This window comes from Osmia lignaria, chromosome 14 (assembly GCF_051020975.1).
Source record: "Osmia lignaria lignaria isolate PbOS001 chromosome 14, iyOsmLign1, whole genome shotgun sequence".
Classification (NCBI taxonomy): Eukaryota; Metazoa; Arthropoda; class Insecta; order Hymenoptera; family Megachilidae; genus Osmia; species Osmia lignaria.
In genome coordinates this window covers 12059074-12073928 of record NC_135045.1, presented here as the reverse complement: position 1 = coordinate 12073928, position 14855 = coordinate 12059074, and the positions used below count along the sequence as shown (strand labels likewise).

At 28.2% G+C, this 14855-nt stretch overlaps 3 protein-coding genes across 10 annotated transcripts; 1 reads left to right on the top strand and 2 right to left on the bottom strand.

The window, feature by feature from the left end:
* Window positions 1–128: 128 nt before the first annotated feature.
* LOC117609088 (protein lin-54 homolog) lies at window positions 129–7767 on the bottom strand. 7 transcript variants are annotated; one of them, XM_034334976.2, is made up of 13 exons: window positions 7642–7767; window positions 6671–6748; window positions 5082–5478; window positions 4684–5004; window positions 4382–4609; window positions 4076–4291; window positions 3887–4003; window positions 3662–3796; window positions 3345–3581; window positions 3047–3252; window positions 2561–2804; window positions 2272–2468; window positions 129–2184 (listed from the first exon to the last, which is right to left on the bottom strand). In XM_034334976.2, the coding sequence occupies exons 3-13, from the start codon at window positions 5466–5468 to the stop codon at window positions 2001–2003; spliced, it is 2472 nt and encodes an 823-aa protein (XP_034190867.1). In that variant the 5' UTR covers window positions 5469–5478; window positions 6671–6748; window positions 7642–7767; the 3' UTR covers window positions 129–2000. The 7 variants fall into 7 exon arrangements, with proteins under 7 accessions (XP_034190867.1, XP_034190869.1, XP_034190866.1 ...); XM_034334978.2 differs by lacking the exon at window positions 7642–7767 and adding an exon at window positions 6838–7064; XM_034334975.2 differs by lacking the exon at window positions 7642–7767 and having other exon boundaries at window positions 6671–7064.
* On the top strand, window positions 6387–10162 carry CSN4 (COP9 signalosome subunit 4). Its single transcript, XM_034334996.2, has 9 exons — window positions 6387–6524; window positions 8190–8280; window positions 8348–8427; window positions 8693–8811; window positions 8888–9024; window positions 9108–9222; window positions 9295–9484; window positions 9555–9932; window positions 10022–10162. The coding sequence occupies exons 2-9, from the start codon at window positions 8195–8197 to the stop codon at window positions 10153–10155; spliced, it is 1239 nt and encodes a 412-aa protein (XP_034190887.1). The 5' UTR covers window positions 6387–6524; window positions 8190–8194; the 3' UTR covers window positions 10156–10162.
* On the bottom strand, window positions 9984–14333 carry LOC117609096 (voltage-dependent anion-selective channel). Of its 2 annotated transcripts, none has more exons than XM_034334999.2 (6): window positions 14178–14333; window positions 12963–13285; window positions 12738–12859; window positions 12294–12402; window positions 12000–12208; window positions 9984–11812 (listed from the first exon to the last, which is right to left on the bottom strand). In XM_034334999.2, the coding sequence occupies exons 2-6, from the start codon at window positions 13280–13282 to the stop codon at window positions 11721–11723; spliced, it is 852 nt and encodes a 283-aa protein (XP_034190890.1). In that variant the 5' UTR covers window positions 13283–13285; window positions 14178–14333; the 3' UTR covers window positions 9984–11720. The 2 variants fall into 2 exon arrangements, with proteins under 2 accessions (XP_034190890.1, XP_034190891.1); XM_034335000.2 differs by lacking the exon at window positions 14178–14333 and adding an exon at window positions 13850–14008.
* Window positions 14334–14855: the final 522 nt, after the last annotated feature.

Here is a 14855-nt window from a genome sequence, read left to right as displayed (position 1 = left end):
TTAGTTGTACAATGAAATTGTAAAATTATGTACTCATTTAAATAAATTTTTCTAAATTAAAAAAATAAATTATTTGTTAAAGTTTTATGATATCAGATTTTTTCTATGTACAGAGCGCAAATCATGAAAATATATTTAGATATATGAATATTATCTGTACATAGTCGATTCTTATACATCTACATAGATATAGCTTACAAACCTTTTAATATTATTTAATTTCATATTTTTTATATCTTGTTATACAAATGACACGTAACAAGTAGAAACATACAATTATTTTTTGTTAGTATCATAATTTTGTTTAAATATTTCAAGTTGTTATAATACCATAAAATTATATGTTCTATTCGCATAATTTTTTTCTCATTATTACAATATGTGTCAATAATCTGTACAATTTGAAGTACGAATTTTACGAATATATAATATATATTTATATTTGTATCTATATTACATTTGTCCTTATACTGTACTATGTATAATATATCAATTCACTATATTTTATGTTAATTTCCTACATAAAACTTATGTTTTTATCACTCCTAATGGCAGACAGATAATCTTACTACTGCAGTGATGATTAATTCCGTGCATAATGAAAGGTATGCATCTGTGCTGTTTAAATCTTAAACTATTACATTAGACAACTATATTATTGATACTTCATTCACCTCAATCCCATTTGCCATACCACTAGTTGTTTAAACAATGCTTGGTATTGAGAGTTGAATGTGTAACATTAAAAGTACATAATCGTAATTAAATTAAAAGAATAAATGTAATTTATTGCAACATGTAGCAAAAAAACTTTAATATTATAGTAATTTTGTGATATTATATATCATTATAGACTTGTAAAAAAAGTATATGAAATGTGTTTACGTGAAAATTCTAATGAAATTTTTTTTTCTTTTTTTTTTCTTTAGAAAGATCGTTAAAACGTATATAACACAATAAAAGAAAACCATTTCCCAACTTCTTTTAAAAAAAAGAGACCTATCAATATTAACGTCAGAAGAAAAATCGAATTTTACAAACGATTTAAGTAACTTGTTTTTAAGAATAATATATATTTTTCACATCTTTTTATTAGTAGTAATAGTGGACATTTCTAATCCAAATATTTTAAGGTTTCCTTCTTACACTTTTAGTACTTATAAAATTAACAATGAAATATTTGCCTACCGTTGAAAATCTTATTCATAATGCTTAGTATTACTATATTAAACGCATGCAATATAAAAAAAATGATCTAAAGTAACTTGATCATTTTGTTCACGAAGTTATTAAATCCAATTTTATGTTCACTATCCATTGCCTACTAGAAAAAAACAATATTCTTGGTATTTTATGAAACTTTTTCATGATTGGTTGCATGGATAATTGGACAAATATTCAGTTGAATAAAGAAAGTATAAATAACTTAGAAAATTAAATTTAGATACAAGACGTAGAACAAGATTATATGCAATATCATTGAATAAATAGATCAAATTATGTTCTTCTTACCTCGATTTTGTAATCTGAAAAGAAATCTCAATATTTTTGAATTACAACTGAAAGATTTGGAAACATAAATACGTTTTATATCTTTAGTTAGATATTCGTGTTACAAATCTTAATATCATAATATATTCAACCGTATTATTTTTAAACTTATTTTTAAAAAAATTCAAACTTTTTCTAAAATAGAAACAAATGAGTAACTATAAACTATATTTAATCATATGTAATGTTTAAAAAATTAAATTTTCATGAAGCGTACGTATGTATAGTTATTTTTATATTCATTTATCAATAAAAAAAATTAAGAAATCGATTGAATATATTATGTTCTAATATATTCTGTTATCTTTGGCATGTAACACTTTATCTTGTAATTAAGACAAATTCAGATTAAAGATACTAATAATTCAAGTTGCCAATTTTACAAATTCATTATAGGTCCGCGAAAATCGAAAGCTTTCGACATTAATCTTTTTTTTAGAATGTACCTGCTAGGTAGCTTCAGCTTTATGCGCTGATTCTATAATTTCTTTAAGACAACGACCAAATTCTTCTATTATAAGTCTTTGTGATGTTTCGTCATCGAACATGTTACGTTCTGCTTCATCAGCTTGTGCCATTAAACACTGACAAGTTATTTCTACAACTTTATCAGTCAAAAAGTTGAATGGTTGTCTACAAGAAAAAAAAATTCGATATAAAAGAATCAATTAAAAACAATGTTTTCTGTACTTTTCATTATATAGTATTTTTAAAACATACCTTGCACCAGTATTTGATGTAGCTGGAGGCCTAAAAGCCATTTCTGATATCTGCAGTTTCGCTTTATTTAGAGTAAGTTGCGCTGTTCTTACTTCAGCCGCTTCTGCTAGATCTTTCAAAGATTTCTTTTCTAAATTTGGTTCTTCTACATTACGGCATCCTATACATTTACAATTAGCAGAGCATGGAATCTTAGCCTATAAAAAAAAAAAACAAAAGCATTCTATAGCTTAGGAAACAGATCATCACCATAATAGTAATACATAATACACAACAGTATTTAATTTACCTCATAACACTCGCAATAATTCTTCAAACATCCACTTCGTTTACAATTGCAACCTTTGTTATGTCTACGTATATCATCACCAGTTTCACGACCTTTACCAATTTTTGGACGAAAAGCATTTGGATTACGTTCCAAACAAGACTTAATAGCACGTTGTCGCTCTTCTTCATTTCCAAGATTATTAGAACAATTATTACAATTACACATATGACAAAACTCTCCGTTCGCAAAACAATCACAATATCTGTAACAAAATGTGTTAAAAATTCATTACTTTAATTGAAATGCATTTAAAAACCCATTTCATACACCGCAAAACAGCCGTTCAATTATAAAATTTAATTTTCATTAAAGACTGCCATTTTTTAATCGATATAACAAATAAACGAAGAACCATGCCCGATGCTCAATTTTTGAAAATTAAAGAAGCGAAAGAGTATATAAAAATCGAACAAGGTAATACTGTATCTATTACATTGAACTTACAATTTCAAACATTGTGATTTCGTACAGTTACACGGTTTTCTTGGCCTAATACCATTTGGTTCAACACTAGTGTATGATCTTTGAGAACTTCTACTTTCTAGAACGGATCCTACAGATAAACTTCCTGCTGAACTCTGTAAATTTTGCGAAGTGCCCAACAAACTAGGTGCAATTGGTTGAGGTTTAATTTTCACCTCATCTGTGGACTGTAAGAAAGATAAATATCATTTTAAAATTATATATTACAGTTTTTGTTGTTAATCTCATATTTTAAGATTGAATATACAGTATACTAAACCTGTTGGATGTATTGAGCTGGTAAAACCACAATATTTCCCACATTTGAATTCGTTGAAATAACAGCTTGTCCAGATGCTAATTGACTCAAAGCAGATGCTGGAATAGCAACTGCATTTTTCGATTGATTACCTACTGTTGCAGTTGCAGGAATTAATAATCTTTGACCACTTCCTGATAATGTAGCCTTAGGTGCAACAGTTCTTAATGACTGATTGCTAGTATTCAATGGAACTACCTGTATTCGATTAGAAAGTGTAATATGTAATAAATTAATATTATTTATTAATGATAGCATAATGTATTATTGTTACAAACTTTGACGATCTGTTGTCCTCCTATTTTCTGACCAACCCCAACAGTTTGCAATGTTGTTTGCGACTTTGTTTTACCCACAGTAACAACATTTGTAGTTCCAGATGATGGTGTACTAACTAATCTCACATATTGCACCTTAAAAATATTTATAATTGAATATCACTACTATCAACGATAAAAATAAATATAGTACACGGTTATTCTGTTTTATTTAAAATATATTACTTGTCTTCCAGGCATTTGTATTTGATGTACTTGATTAGATCCAGTAACAATGTTCTGGCTAGCTGGTATTCTAATAACTTGGCCACTTCCAAGAACAGTTCCAGGTTTTAAAGAGCTCTAAAAACATTATATTATTAATATAAAGTCAAAAAACTAAAAGAAAACAATCAATACGTCACAAAAACTTACCTGTCTTATAATTACTTTTTGTGGACTTTGTTGCACAGATGATTTATTACATGAAAATGTTGACTGCTGATTCGAAAGTGACGAAGTTTTAACTTGTGTATTTATAACTGGTGCTGGTAATATCTTGGTAGGCGATTTGATTGTATTACTTGAAACTATAGTCATTTTAGAAGGCTGAGAACTTGATGACTGCACTAATTTATTTACAATTATTCCCTTTGACAATAATAAAAATATATTTTATATTTCTGTTATTTATACAAAATTTGTTCTAATAGAAATTTAAAAAAATGTTCTATTACTTACTTGCTTTTGTGGTGTTGAAGGTAAGATATGTTGAACTTTACTAGTAGAAAGTAGTCCCATTTGTTGTGCTTGTGCCAATGTTATAGTTTTAGTCGGGTTTGTAACTTCTTGACTTGATGTATTGTTATTTAAAAATTTTATTGCTTGTTGATTTTCATTTTGAGAATTAGTTATAAGGACTTGTCCTGATTGTGCTTGATTTCCAGCTAATATCATTTTTGTATATACCTACAATAATTTTAATTATAAAATATGTATACAGTAATCAATTTAGTTAAACAATATTTTATTAAAAATTTTACATTTCGATTTTGAGAAGTGCTCTGTGCAGTTCGTTTTATAGCTGACTGGGCTGTTTTTGAATTATGCACATTCCCTAATGTGATACTTCCAGAGTGACTGGTTGCCATTAGAGGCTTATTGGGTTGTGCTGATCTCAATTGAACTATGTTACCATCTGCAGATTTTGCTGTTATAAGGGTTTGAGCTAATGACTGTAATTGACCAGCTGATGCTGTTGATGGATGTGAAATTTTTAGAATTTGACTGGCACCTTGACCACCAGCAGGAGAAACTATCATAATCGACTGACTTTGCGTTACTTGACCAGCATTTGATTTTACCTATTAAACAATTTAAAAGTAATGTTAAAACCATCAATATATATATATATATTTGTTATACTCTATACATTATCTACCTGCACTGTAGATGTAGGAAGCCTTTGCAATGTTGGCTTTGTTTGAAATACAATATTTTGATTATTCTGATTTGCTGTTGTATAGATAATATGCTCTTCTTCGACTTGCTCAGAAATTTCAGTCATTTCTACATCAGGTACAATTGTTTCAGTCTCAATATTACGTCCAATGATTATATGTTCCTCATCTGTTGACATAACTTCTTCAGCATTTATACATTCCAATTCAGCTTGAATATTTGCAAATGCTTCAAAGTCATTGGATGAATATTGTTCATTATTATGTGATAGACTTAATGCACTCAAATCACTATCACCAAATGTACGTGAATCAAGAGCTAATGGTTCAACCAAAGCTCTGGCATTTTGTCCTTTATTTACAGACATGATTATATTCCTATTTAAAACATTATTTATTACAAAAACTTATAAAGATATATATATATGTATATAATATTCAGTTTCTTAAATTGTGCCATTGTAACACAAAATTCATAAAATAATTCCTTGCTTTCTTTAAACATAAAATTGTACTCCTTTCTACAAAAACATTTTATTAATATGAAATAACTAAAAATGAATGTGTATTAGATATTTTTTTAAGAAATATTGCTATAAAATCATTACTATCATAAGAATCATAAAGTGTAAATGGAATTTCCAAAAAAATTATATAACTAAGAACGAAAACAAACATGCGATGCACAGATATATAAGCATAATATTATTTGTTATCATAAAATAATAAATTAAGTGCTCCAATTTGATTAAGCAATATTTAATATCTCATCACTATATGTACTCATTTACAATTAAAACAAATTCATCTGTGTTAAACATGTTTCCCAGATGTCTGTGTCATGCATCACAAACATGTACTCCATGAATATGCAGGTTAGAAATTCATGGAATGTAAATCGTTTTAAGTATAAAGTCTTCAACATTGAAAAACTATATATGAAAAAAAAATTAGACAAACCAACCGAAAAATGTAAATTCATTTACGAAATGACGTGCAAACGAAACGACTCAGCGAGAATTTAAAAATTCAAAAATTCAAATCTTTAGGATGTTCATATGCCTCCTTTGAACAGGAGGAACAATACGATTGGAAACGCATACACCCAACAATGTTAAAACTGAGTATAATTCGAATTTTTAAAAATTCGAATGATAAAATTTGAATAATGATGAAAAATTCGAAGGATAGTCTACTTAGGAACATTAGCGCCATTTATTACTCGAACGCGCCATTTTCCACGAACTGAATTTCTGCTTTCATTTTAATAAACATAAAGGTTTTATATCAAATCGACATTGATACAATGAAAGAAACAGAATATTTAACAATCCAAACGATAATAGAAAGTAAAGTTTTATCTAATGTTTGTTCTATTATCACACAAAATTCAACTTAACCTATAAGTTATCAGTTCATATCAGGTACGTACAGTGATGGGTGGGGGAGTGCCACAGAGCTTATTTTAATTACAACATAATATTCATAAAACTTTCTAATATACTTCTCAAACATTAACATTTCATATAAGTTACATCACAAATAATTTACTCCTCTTTTTAATACATACCTGGGTGTTCCCTTAATACCTCGAATTTGTTCAAAATCACGCGCCCACCATTGCTGTCCCACAGTGCACTACGCACCGCTGTGTACAAACAGACCTAAAGGTCATTTAGTACTAAAATTTCAAAGTGAAATGGTGAATGACAAAATTCACTATTACTACAGTATTACTTTTTTCTGATATACAGTTCACCGGAGGAGAATGCTTTTTTTTTATTAGACAAATATTACGTCGCAACTGTACAATACTTCCCGCACTTTGCAAATTTGGATTTCGCCATTTTCACCCTTCCGCGGCTAAAAACACGTCACCTCCTTAGCGCCCTCTTAGTCCAATAAAAAAACAAGTGTTCCAAAAACTTAAAGATTTTAAATACAAGGCATATAACTGGGTGTTTTGCATTGTTGTAACTAAATTTTATTAATTAAATTTTGTTTCTAAAATGGAAAAGTGAAATTATGTCTTCTACGCACATAATAATGTATATTTCCGTACAAATAGTATAATAAATAAGTTATACATTTGTAAAATACGTATGTAACCTTGTATTAATAAAATAACATTTAGTGATTAACTGTAACTAACAAAATAATATTGAATGATTCAACACATCTTTATAGAAAATCTTCATTGCTAAATTAAGAAATTACAATTAATAAATTTAAAATACAAATATAACGAATACAACATTAAAATAGGAGAAAAGATTTAATAAGAATATAATAAGATAATTGAAAGTATAGTTTTAAATATTATAAATTTTAAGTTCAAAAGCATTGAAAATCGAATTACATTTAAATTGTGTTCTTTGCAACTAAAAGCTGAAATAAATTCCTTAATAAACACCTTCCAAGATGTTGTATGCATTTTGACTTTCACATGTTTATACTTGGAAGCATTTTAAATATGTGATTCTCTAAACTAATGTGTAACAAATTTGTACTTTACTTTTACTCAAAAAGTGAAATGAATACCTTCTTCTCCTAGGATATGAAGTAATAATATTTTGCTTTCACTTGTATACTTTGAAACACATCGTTAATCTTTTAAATTATAAAACACCAATCGTTATTCTTTAATTTATAAATTTACTCGTTATACTACTATTTAAGTCATAAGTTATTTATATAGAGTGCGACGACAACTAGTTTCAATAATATTTTATAAAGCGCCACCTTTGATTAGACCTTTTTATATAATTACTTTATTAATCTTAATAATTGCATTATATATTCTCAAATAGAACAGGGACTGGGATGTTGCATGAAAATACACGATACAAAAATTATTATTGAATGTATGTATATACATACAGTTCTTTTCTGAGAATATAAATTTATAGATATCAATAATTTTTTGAATAAACAGGAAATTTAAAAATCTTAATTTTCATTTTTATAGTACTGTTTGGTGAAATGTATCTCTATTTACTGCTATTGTTTTGTAATGTAATTTCTAGTGATTAGTTCTCATAGTTCATGATCGCAATAGACGCAAAAGTCATTTTTGGTCATTTATGTAGGAAAGATGGTGGTGACGGCGGCGGCTTTTGTACGTCAACAGCTCATGACTGTTGCATGTTCCGGTGGTTCTCATAAAGATCAAGCAGAAAAGTAAGCCTGTTTAATAAAATCACAAATATGATTTTGGAATATTCGATACAAATGGTGATACTTACAGGTATCGGGCGGTTTTGGATTCGATACTATTATTGTCCAATGAAGAAATGGTTGATGCTTTGAAGATATTCATTGAAGCAAGTATGTCACTTTTCTCTGAATACATCTTTCTTTAAATATATTTATAAGTATATCTTTTAAGAACTAATACATCAATGATAATTTATAAACGTATAATACATATAAAACTACTGTATGTTATGTGCTTAGTTCTGTGTGTACAATTGAATTAAATATACTGTTAAGATTGAAGCTTAGACAATAATATTTTTATACCTAAACCATATTTATTAAGTACTGTTAATATTGTAACATTTATGAAAAACTAAATCATTTAATTTTACAGTTGTACATGAATATGTAAGTTTGGTGATCTCAAGACAAGTTCTTACAGATGTTAGCAATCGTTTATTGTTTTTGCCTGATGAAATATCAAAAGCTGTTTCACATTATACATTAGACAAAGTAAGAAATCTTTTTTTCTTGTTAATATAAATGTATCATTTATAATATAATAAGTATTCTTTTATTAATATTATAGATTCAACCAAGAGTAATCTCGTTTGAAGAACAAGTTGCTAGTATAAGACAACATTTAGCAGATATTTATGAACGGAACCAAAATTGGAGAGAGGCAGCTAATGTTTTAGTTGGCATACCATTAGAAACAGGACAAAAGTAAACATAAAACCTATTGTATATCATTATATTAGGGACAAATCTTAATTATTTTATTTTATTATTATGTTGTTTACTTATAGGCAATACACGGTTGACTACAAACTTGAAACTTATCTTAAAATTGCACGATTGTACTTAGAAGATGATGATCCTGTACAAGCTGAAGCATTCATCAATAGAGCATCTCTGTTACAGGTATCTATAATTTTTATTTTCTATTGAACTAAATTATACTTCAACATAATTTTTAATTTCTTACTTGTGTAGGCTGAATCAAAAAATGAACAGTTGCAAATTTACTACAAAGTTTGTTATGCTCGGGTATTAGATTATAGAAGAAAATTTATTGAAGCAGCTCAAAGATACAATGAATTATCATATAGATCCATTATACATGAAGATGAACGTATGACTGCACTTAGGAATGCTTTAATTTGTACAGTACTAGCTTCTGCGGGTAAGTTTTAAAACTGGTTTCATTTGGTTTATTTATCGAACATACTCTGTAAATATAATATCAATATTAGGACAACAGAGAAGTCGTATGTTAGCTACATTATTTAAAGATGAACGTTGCCAGCAACTTCCTGCTTATTCGATTCTTGAAAAAATGTATTTGGATCGTATTATTCGACGTTCCGAATTACAAGAATTTGAAGCCTTATTACAACCACATCAAAAAGCATGTACAATCGATGGATTGGGATCAACTATTCTCGACCGTGCTGTTATAGAACATAATTTATTATCTGCTAGTAAATTATACAATAACATAACATTTGAAGAATTGGGTGCTTTGTTAGAAATTCCACCTACAAAAGCAGAGAAAATTGCTAGCCAGATGATAACAGAAGGTCGAATGAACGGATACATTGACCAAATAGATTCTATTGTACATTTTGAAAGTAAGTTGGAAAAAAACCAAATAAACGAATCCTATATTCTTAACAAAAGTATTTTTTTTTTTTTATCAAACATTTATTCTTTTATACAGCACGTGAAACTTTGCCAACGTGGGATAAACAGATACAATCTCTATGTTATCAAGTAAACCAAATAATAGAAAAAATTGCTCAAACCGAACCAGAATGGATTGCGAACGCGATGGAAAATCAAATGGTGGATTAATATAAACTTTTTAAGTGTTAACTTAACACAGCCACACGAAACATCAGACAAACATTTGTTACATACACCAATAAAAATTTAGAGGCAATAAGGATTGTTACTATAATTTAACTCTACAGGAAAGCTTGTATATTTCAAATACGTACGATTCAACATGCCTGTTAATTTTTATGTTAATATGCATGAAGTCAATTTTTATATGAACAATAAATAAATTTTGATTTGTTATGAATACAGTTATAAACATTAAGCAAATTTGCAAAAACATTAAACAATTTAGGTTTTCTCACTGTAGTTAGTTTATTATTTATGAAAACTAAAAATTAAAGTATATATAAAACTATAAATAAATTTTATTAACGAAATACTTTTAAAATGTTATTCGTTCAACATTTACCTAACTGTCACGAAATTCACATAAAATACTCTTATTTAAAGGAATAATACAACTTTTTTCTTTGTGAATAAAGTATCCACATTGCACATAGACTTTACCTATATTTGAAGAATTAATCAAAGCTTAATTCAGATGTTGCTCAATATTTAAAAAGTATTGATATATAAGAGAATAAAATTTAATGAGTACAAACCTCGTATAACCTGTAGTATAAACTTGCCGCATAAAACAAGCTTATGAAATATAACCAAAAATATTTATTTTAATATATTACTTTGAAAACGTCAAATATTTATATAAGTCAAGCTTTAAATTATGGAAATACTATCTCGTATTCCGACAGAAAATATTTCACAATAGGGTTTCACCCCTAACATAGCTACACTGGCAGTAACGTTTACATTAATTATGTAGGCAGGAATGAATGATGATTTCATTTTGAGAACGAAAGTTGAGTATGTTTGACATTTAACACTATTTAATCTCAAGTCCCTGTATTTAGCTGTTTATTTACTATCATATCAGGTGCAAATATTTTTACACAAAGAAATTCAGTTATTGACACTAAAGATGCAGCTGTAAAAACATATGTGCAGCATGCTATGCATTCTTATTTTAACTGACCGCAAAGTTTACAATTATTTCACAACTTGATAACATTTATTACTTAAAAAATATACTTCCAGAAAAATTTAAACACATTTTATTTCTAATTTAACTTTACCAGTTATTGTAATCAACATTGTTTTATGCATTTTTTTGTCTTTTCTGTTAAAGTTTGGAGTAATCTTTGACTTTATTATTAGATTGAAAACTTTCCACAGGAATTAGTAACAGGCTGCACCATATCAAATGTAAACGAATTATGGAGGAAAGGATAGTACACTTTTGTTTCATTTAAGGAGTTATGAATCGCACTGTTCATGAGGAGGTATTGTTACTATACCATGTTTATACTCATAATTGTGTATATTTTAAACTAATACCCCTTTAACTATTTTTAAATGATGCATGATATCTTGTGGCATCTATTTCGGGATAAACCTATCTATATTTTATAGGCAATATTTTATCTGAAGCATGTACTGTGATGCTGCTTTTATGACACAAAGGTCATGAAATGACCTTTTAGTGAGTCAAGTCCTTTTGTGTCTGTGATCAATCAGATTTAAGCCTGAAGATCTAATGCAAGACCAACCTTGTGTCCACCAGAACCAAAGTTCTTTCCATCAATATTTGTAGACAGTGTCAAGGTTATACCTAAAAATGATAACAAAATTTAGATTAATTAATTACTCATTAATTCACATTAACAGAAACATGTTAGTGCTTAATAAAAAAAAAAGAAAGAAACACAAAGCTGTTACTCTACTTAGGTACAAGTACTTAAATTAAAATTTTACAGAGATTATAAAATATTGCTTTCACAAAATTAAATTTGACCTGCCTTCACGTAATTTTTGTTGATATCCCAAACCTACTTGAAGGTTGGAATTGATCTTAGCTCTGACAGATGCATCTGCATCAAGATTGTATCTTGTAGCAATTCCAAATTGTGTAACATTATTACTTGAGTTCCACTCAAGATTAATTGCTCCTTCCAGGTCTGATTTTATCTTATGATAAATGAGACCACTAAAGTCACAGCCATTATTTCTACAAAAAAGAATGAATTGAAAATATTTAAAGAACTTAATAACGTGTTATTTTGCTTAAATGTGCTTAGGATATTTAAACATACACTGCAGCATGAAGGGTGAAGTCAGAGGCAATGAATCCTAGCGCAAAATTATTCTTTGTAAGTTTGTTTCTTTGTGTATCAAAACAAGCCTGGTAACCAGCCAGCCATCCTAAAATGTTATTATATGTAATTTTAAAGTTTACAATAAATTAACTCATTCAGCTTTATTGTATCACATCCTTACATTCTTCTTCTAGCATATCTTGGATATTCAGAATGAAAAAGGAGAAGGCTTGAGTGGAATTACAAGGAATCAATCGCATGGTAACAAATGTATGAAAACTATTAAATATCTAAACAATAAATAAATCTATGGTTTCTCAATTTTAATACTAAAAATAAAATGAAGTATTAATAATTATACACTACAGCTTAAATTAAGGTACATGATACAACTGTATAATAGTAATATAAATTATCACAAAGTACGCATCTTTAACTCACCTTGATATCCTATAACGGATGATGCATTTACAAGAGGGCCAGCAGAAAGACTAAGATCAAAATCAGCAGTTGCAGATACATTATCATGTTTGTAAGATGTCTTTAATTTGCCAGTCTTGGTCCTACGGTCATTAAAAAATTATTCAAACAATTAGATTGAGTATTTTCAAGGAAACGATAAAAAAAAGATTAAGAATGACGAGATTAAATGATGCAATGTTTTACCCTGTCTGTGGGGAAAATGTACAGCCATAGCCAAGGGTAAGACCTTTGAGCAACTTATCAGAGAAAGTAACATCAGTGGCAAGAGTATTATCTGTGTTCCACTTTTCACTAAATTTTAATCCATAATCATCAATTTTATACTTGGTTTCCAAAGTACCAAATACTTTTCCAGTGTCCTGATTAGATACCCCACCTGTAGCAAACTCTACACCAGATTTGGTCTTTGATTTTATATCTAACTTGATTAAACCAAAGTGATACCCATCAGAAAATAAATCACGAGCATTTTTGCCTAATTCAGTGTAGGTTGGTGGGGCCATGATCTACAAAAAGATATTAGATACATGAACTTGACCATTAACTTGTCAAAATCATATTGATATTTTATTATGAGCACTAATTATATATCTGTTTGTGACTAAATAGACATATAACGTGTATTTTGCTATAATTATATATTGACTACAGACAGTGCTAAAGAATTCTAAAAATAGTCATCTTTAACCCACAAGTATTAGATGGTCAAACAATATCAACTTCTATGTTATAATTCGCTCAATAAATATTTTAATGATAAGTAGTTAGTAAATTAAACAATTATTTGATGACACAGCAAAATAAAAGTATAACTAGTTAATAATGAACTGCTAATATATTGTACACTTATAGTGTTATAAAAAAATATATTATTTTATACAATTAGTGATGTTTAATACAATTAACAGAAAAAAGTGTATAAATTCTGTAATAATAAATTGGTTAGGAAAAACTGTTAAAAAATATATATAAGTAAGAAATTATCAACATAATTACAAGGAAAAATACAATAAATAATTGTATATCGTTAATTTAACATAACATAGAGAAAAAAATGGAGTGGTATTGACCTGCCTAGGTATTACATAAGGCGCAAATCAGTGATTTCCAATTTCCACAATATGATATTCATATTGTTACAAATGAAATTATCCTTCCCAATCAAAATCGTTACTACTTAAATCACGTAGTAAGAATAAAACGTTTAAATCCATATAAAAGAAAATTAACAGAAATAATCGCATATAACACCGTTAGGCGACAGCCGACATTATCAGTAACTCATGCCGGCTTCGCAAAAACTTAATTTTTTGTTATAAATATCGTACTATATACGCGAGAACAAAGATTTTAACTTATATCTGATGCGTGTACGTAATGCAATTCATTAATACTTACTATTTTATGTTATAAGACACGAGTGGAGAAAACTACGTGAGTTCGTCTTATAATTGCGTACGTGAGACGATATGCTAACCGGGAGAGAAAAATGGAACTTGTGCGCAACTGTGCCTACGCATGCGCAACACAGAATTCTGCAAATAATGTTAAACCGTTTTTTTGTGAAAATATCGATATCTGGTAATGAAAAAAATCCTATTATCTTTCTTAAAAAATCGTAATCTTGTACAGAACGTGATACATTTAATTATTTAATTCTTGTATTGATCTACTTTCTGGATATTACGTAACCTCGAATATTACCCTGACGGTCGTGATTTTTGCACTTATTCTGTTCATTCAATTTATTGAGCGTCAATAAAAAGATAAGAATACTGACAATGAGAGGAACATTTATTTCTCTTTTAATAATTACTTCTTAACAACCACTTTTATAATATGTTATTGATATGTTTAAATAAATAATTTAATGTACAGAGTAAAAAAGAATGTTCAAAATGTCAGTTTATAGTTGCATCTCGTACTTTAGGATTTCTTACAACTGATTGTATGAGATGTTAATTTTGTATACGAATTATAAACAATATATCTGTATTGTAACTGTAATGCAAGTTATACGTGTATAACTAAAGGATAATGCTATAAAATTCATTAGTTTTATATTTTCAAACGACA

Excerpts from the sequence above, each read along its gene's own strand:
- LOC117609088 (XM_034334974.2), bottom strand. The coding sequence starts at position 6,621 with ATGTTAATGTTTGAGAAGTATATTAGAAAGTTTTATGAATATTATGTT. Across the intron at positions 5,479-6,532 it reads GCACTCCCCCACCCATCACT|GAATATAATCATGTCTGTAA; the intron begins GTACGTACCTGA and ends TGTTTTAAATAG. Across the intron at positions 3,797-3,886 it reads TACAAATGCCTGGAAGACAA|GTGCAATATGTGAGATTAGT; the intron begins GTAATATATTTT and ends AATATTTTTAAG.
- CSN4 (XM_034334996.2), top strand. The coding sequence starts at position 8,195 with ATGGTGGTGACGGCGGCGGCTTTTGTACGTCAACAGCTCATGACTGTT. Across the intron at positions 8,428-8,692 it reads GAAGATATTCATTGAAGCAA|TTGTACATGAATATGTAAGT; the intron begins GTATGTCACTTT and ends TTAATTTTACAG. Across the intron at positions 9,485-9,554 it reads TACAGTACTAGCTTCTGCGG|GACAACAGAGAAGTCGTATG; the intron begins GTAAGTTTTAAA and ends TATCAATATTAG.
- LOC117609096 (XM_034334999.2), bottom strand. The coding sequence starts at position 13,282 with ATGGCCCCACCAACCTACACTGAATTAGGCAAAAATGCTCGTGATTTA. Across the intron at positions 12,209-12,293 it reads TTCACCCTTCATGCTGCAGT|AAATAATGGCTGTGACTTTA; the intron begins GTATGTTTAAAT and ends TCTTTTTTGTAG. Across the intron at positions 11,813-11,999 it reads TCAACAAAAATTACGTGAAG|GTATAACCTTGACACTGTCT; the intron begins GCAGGTCAAATT and ends TATCATTTTTAG.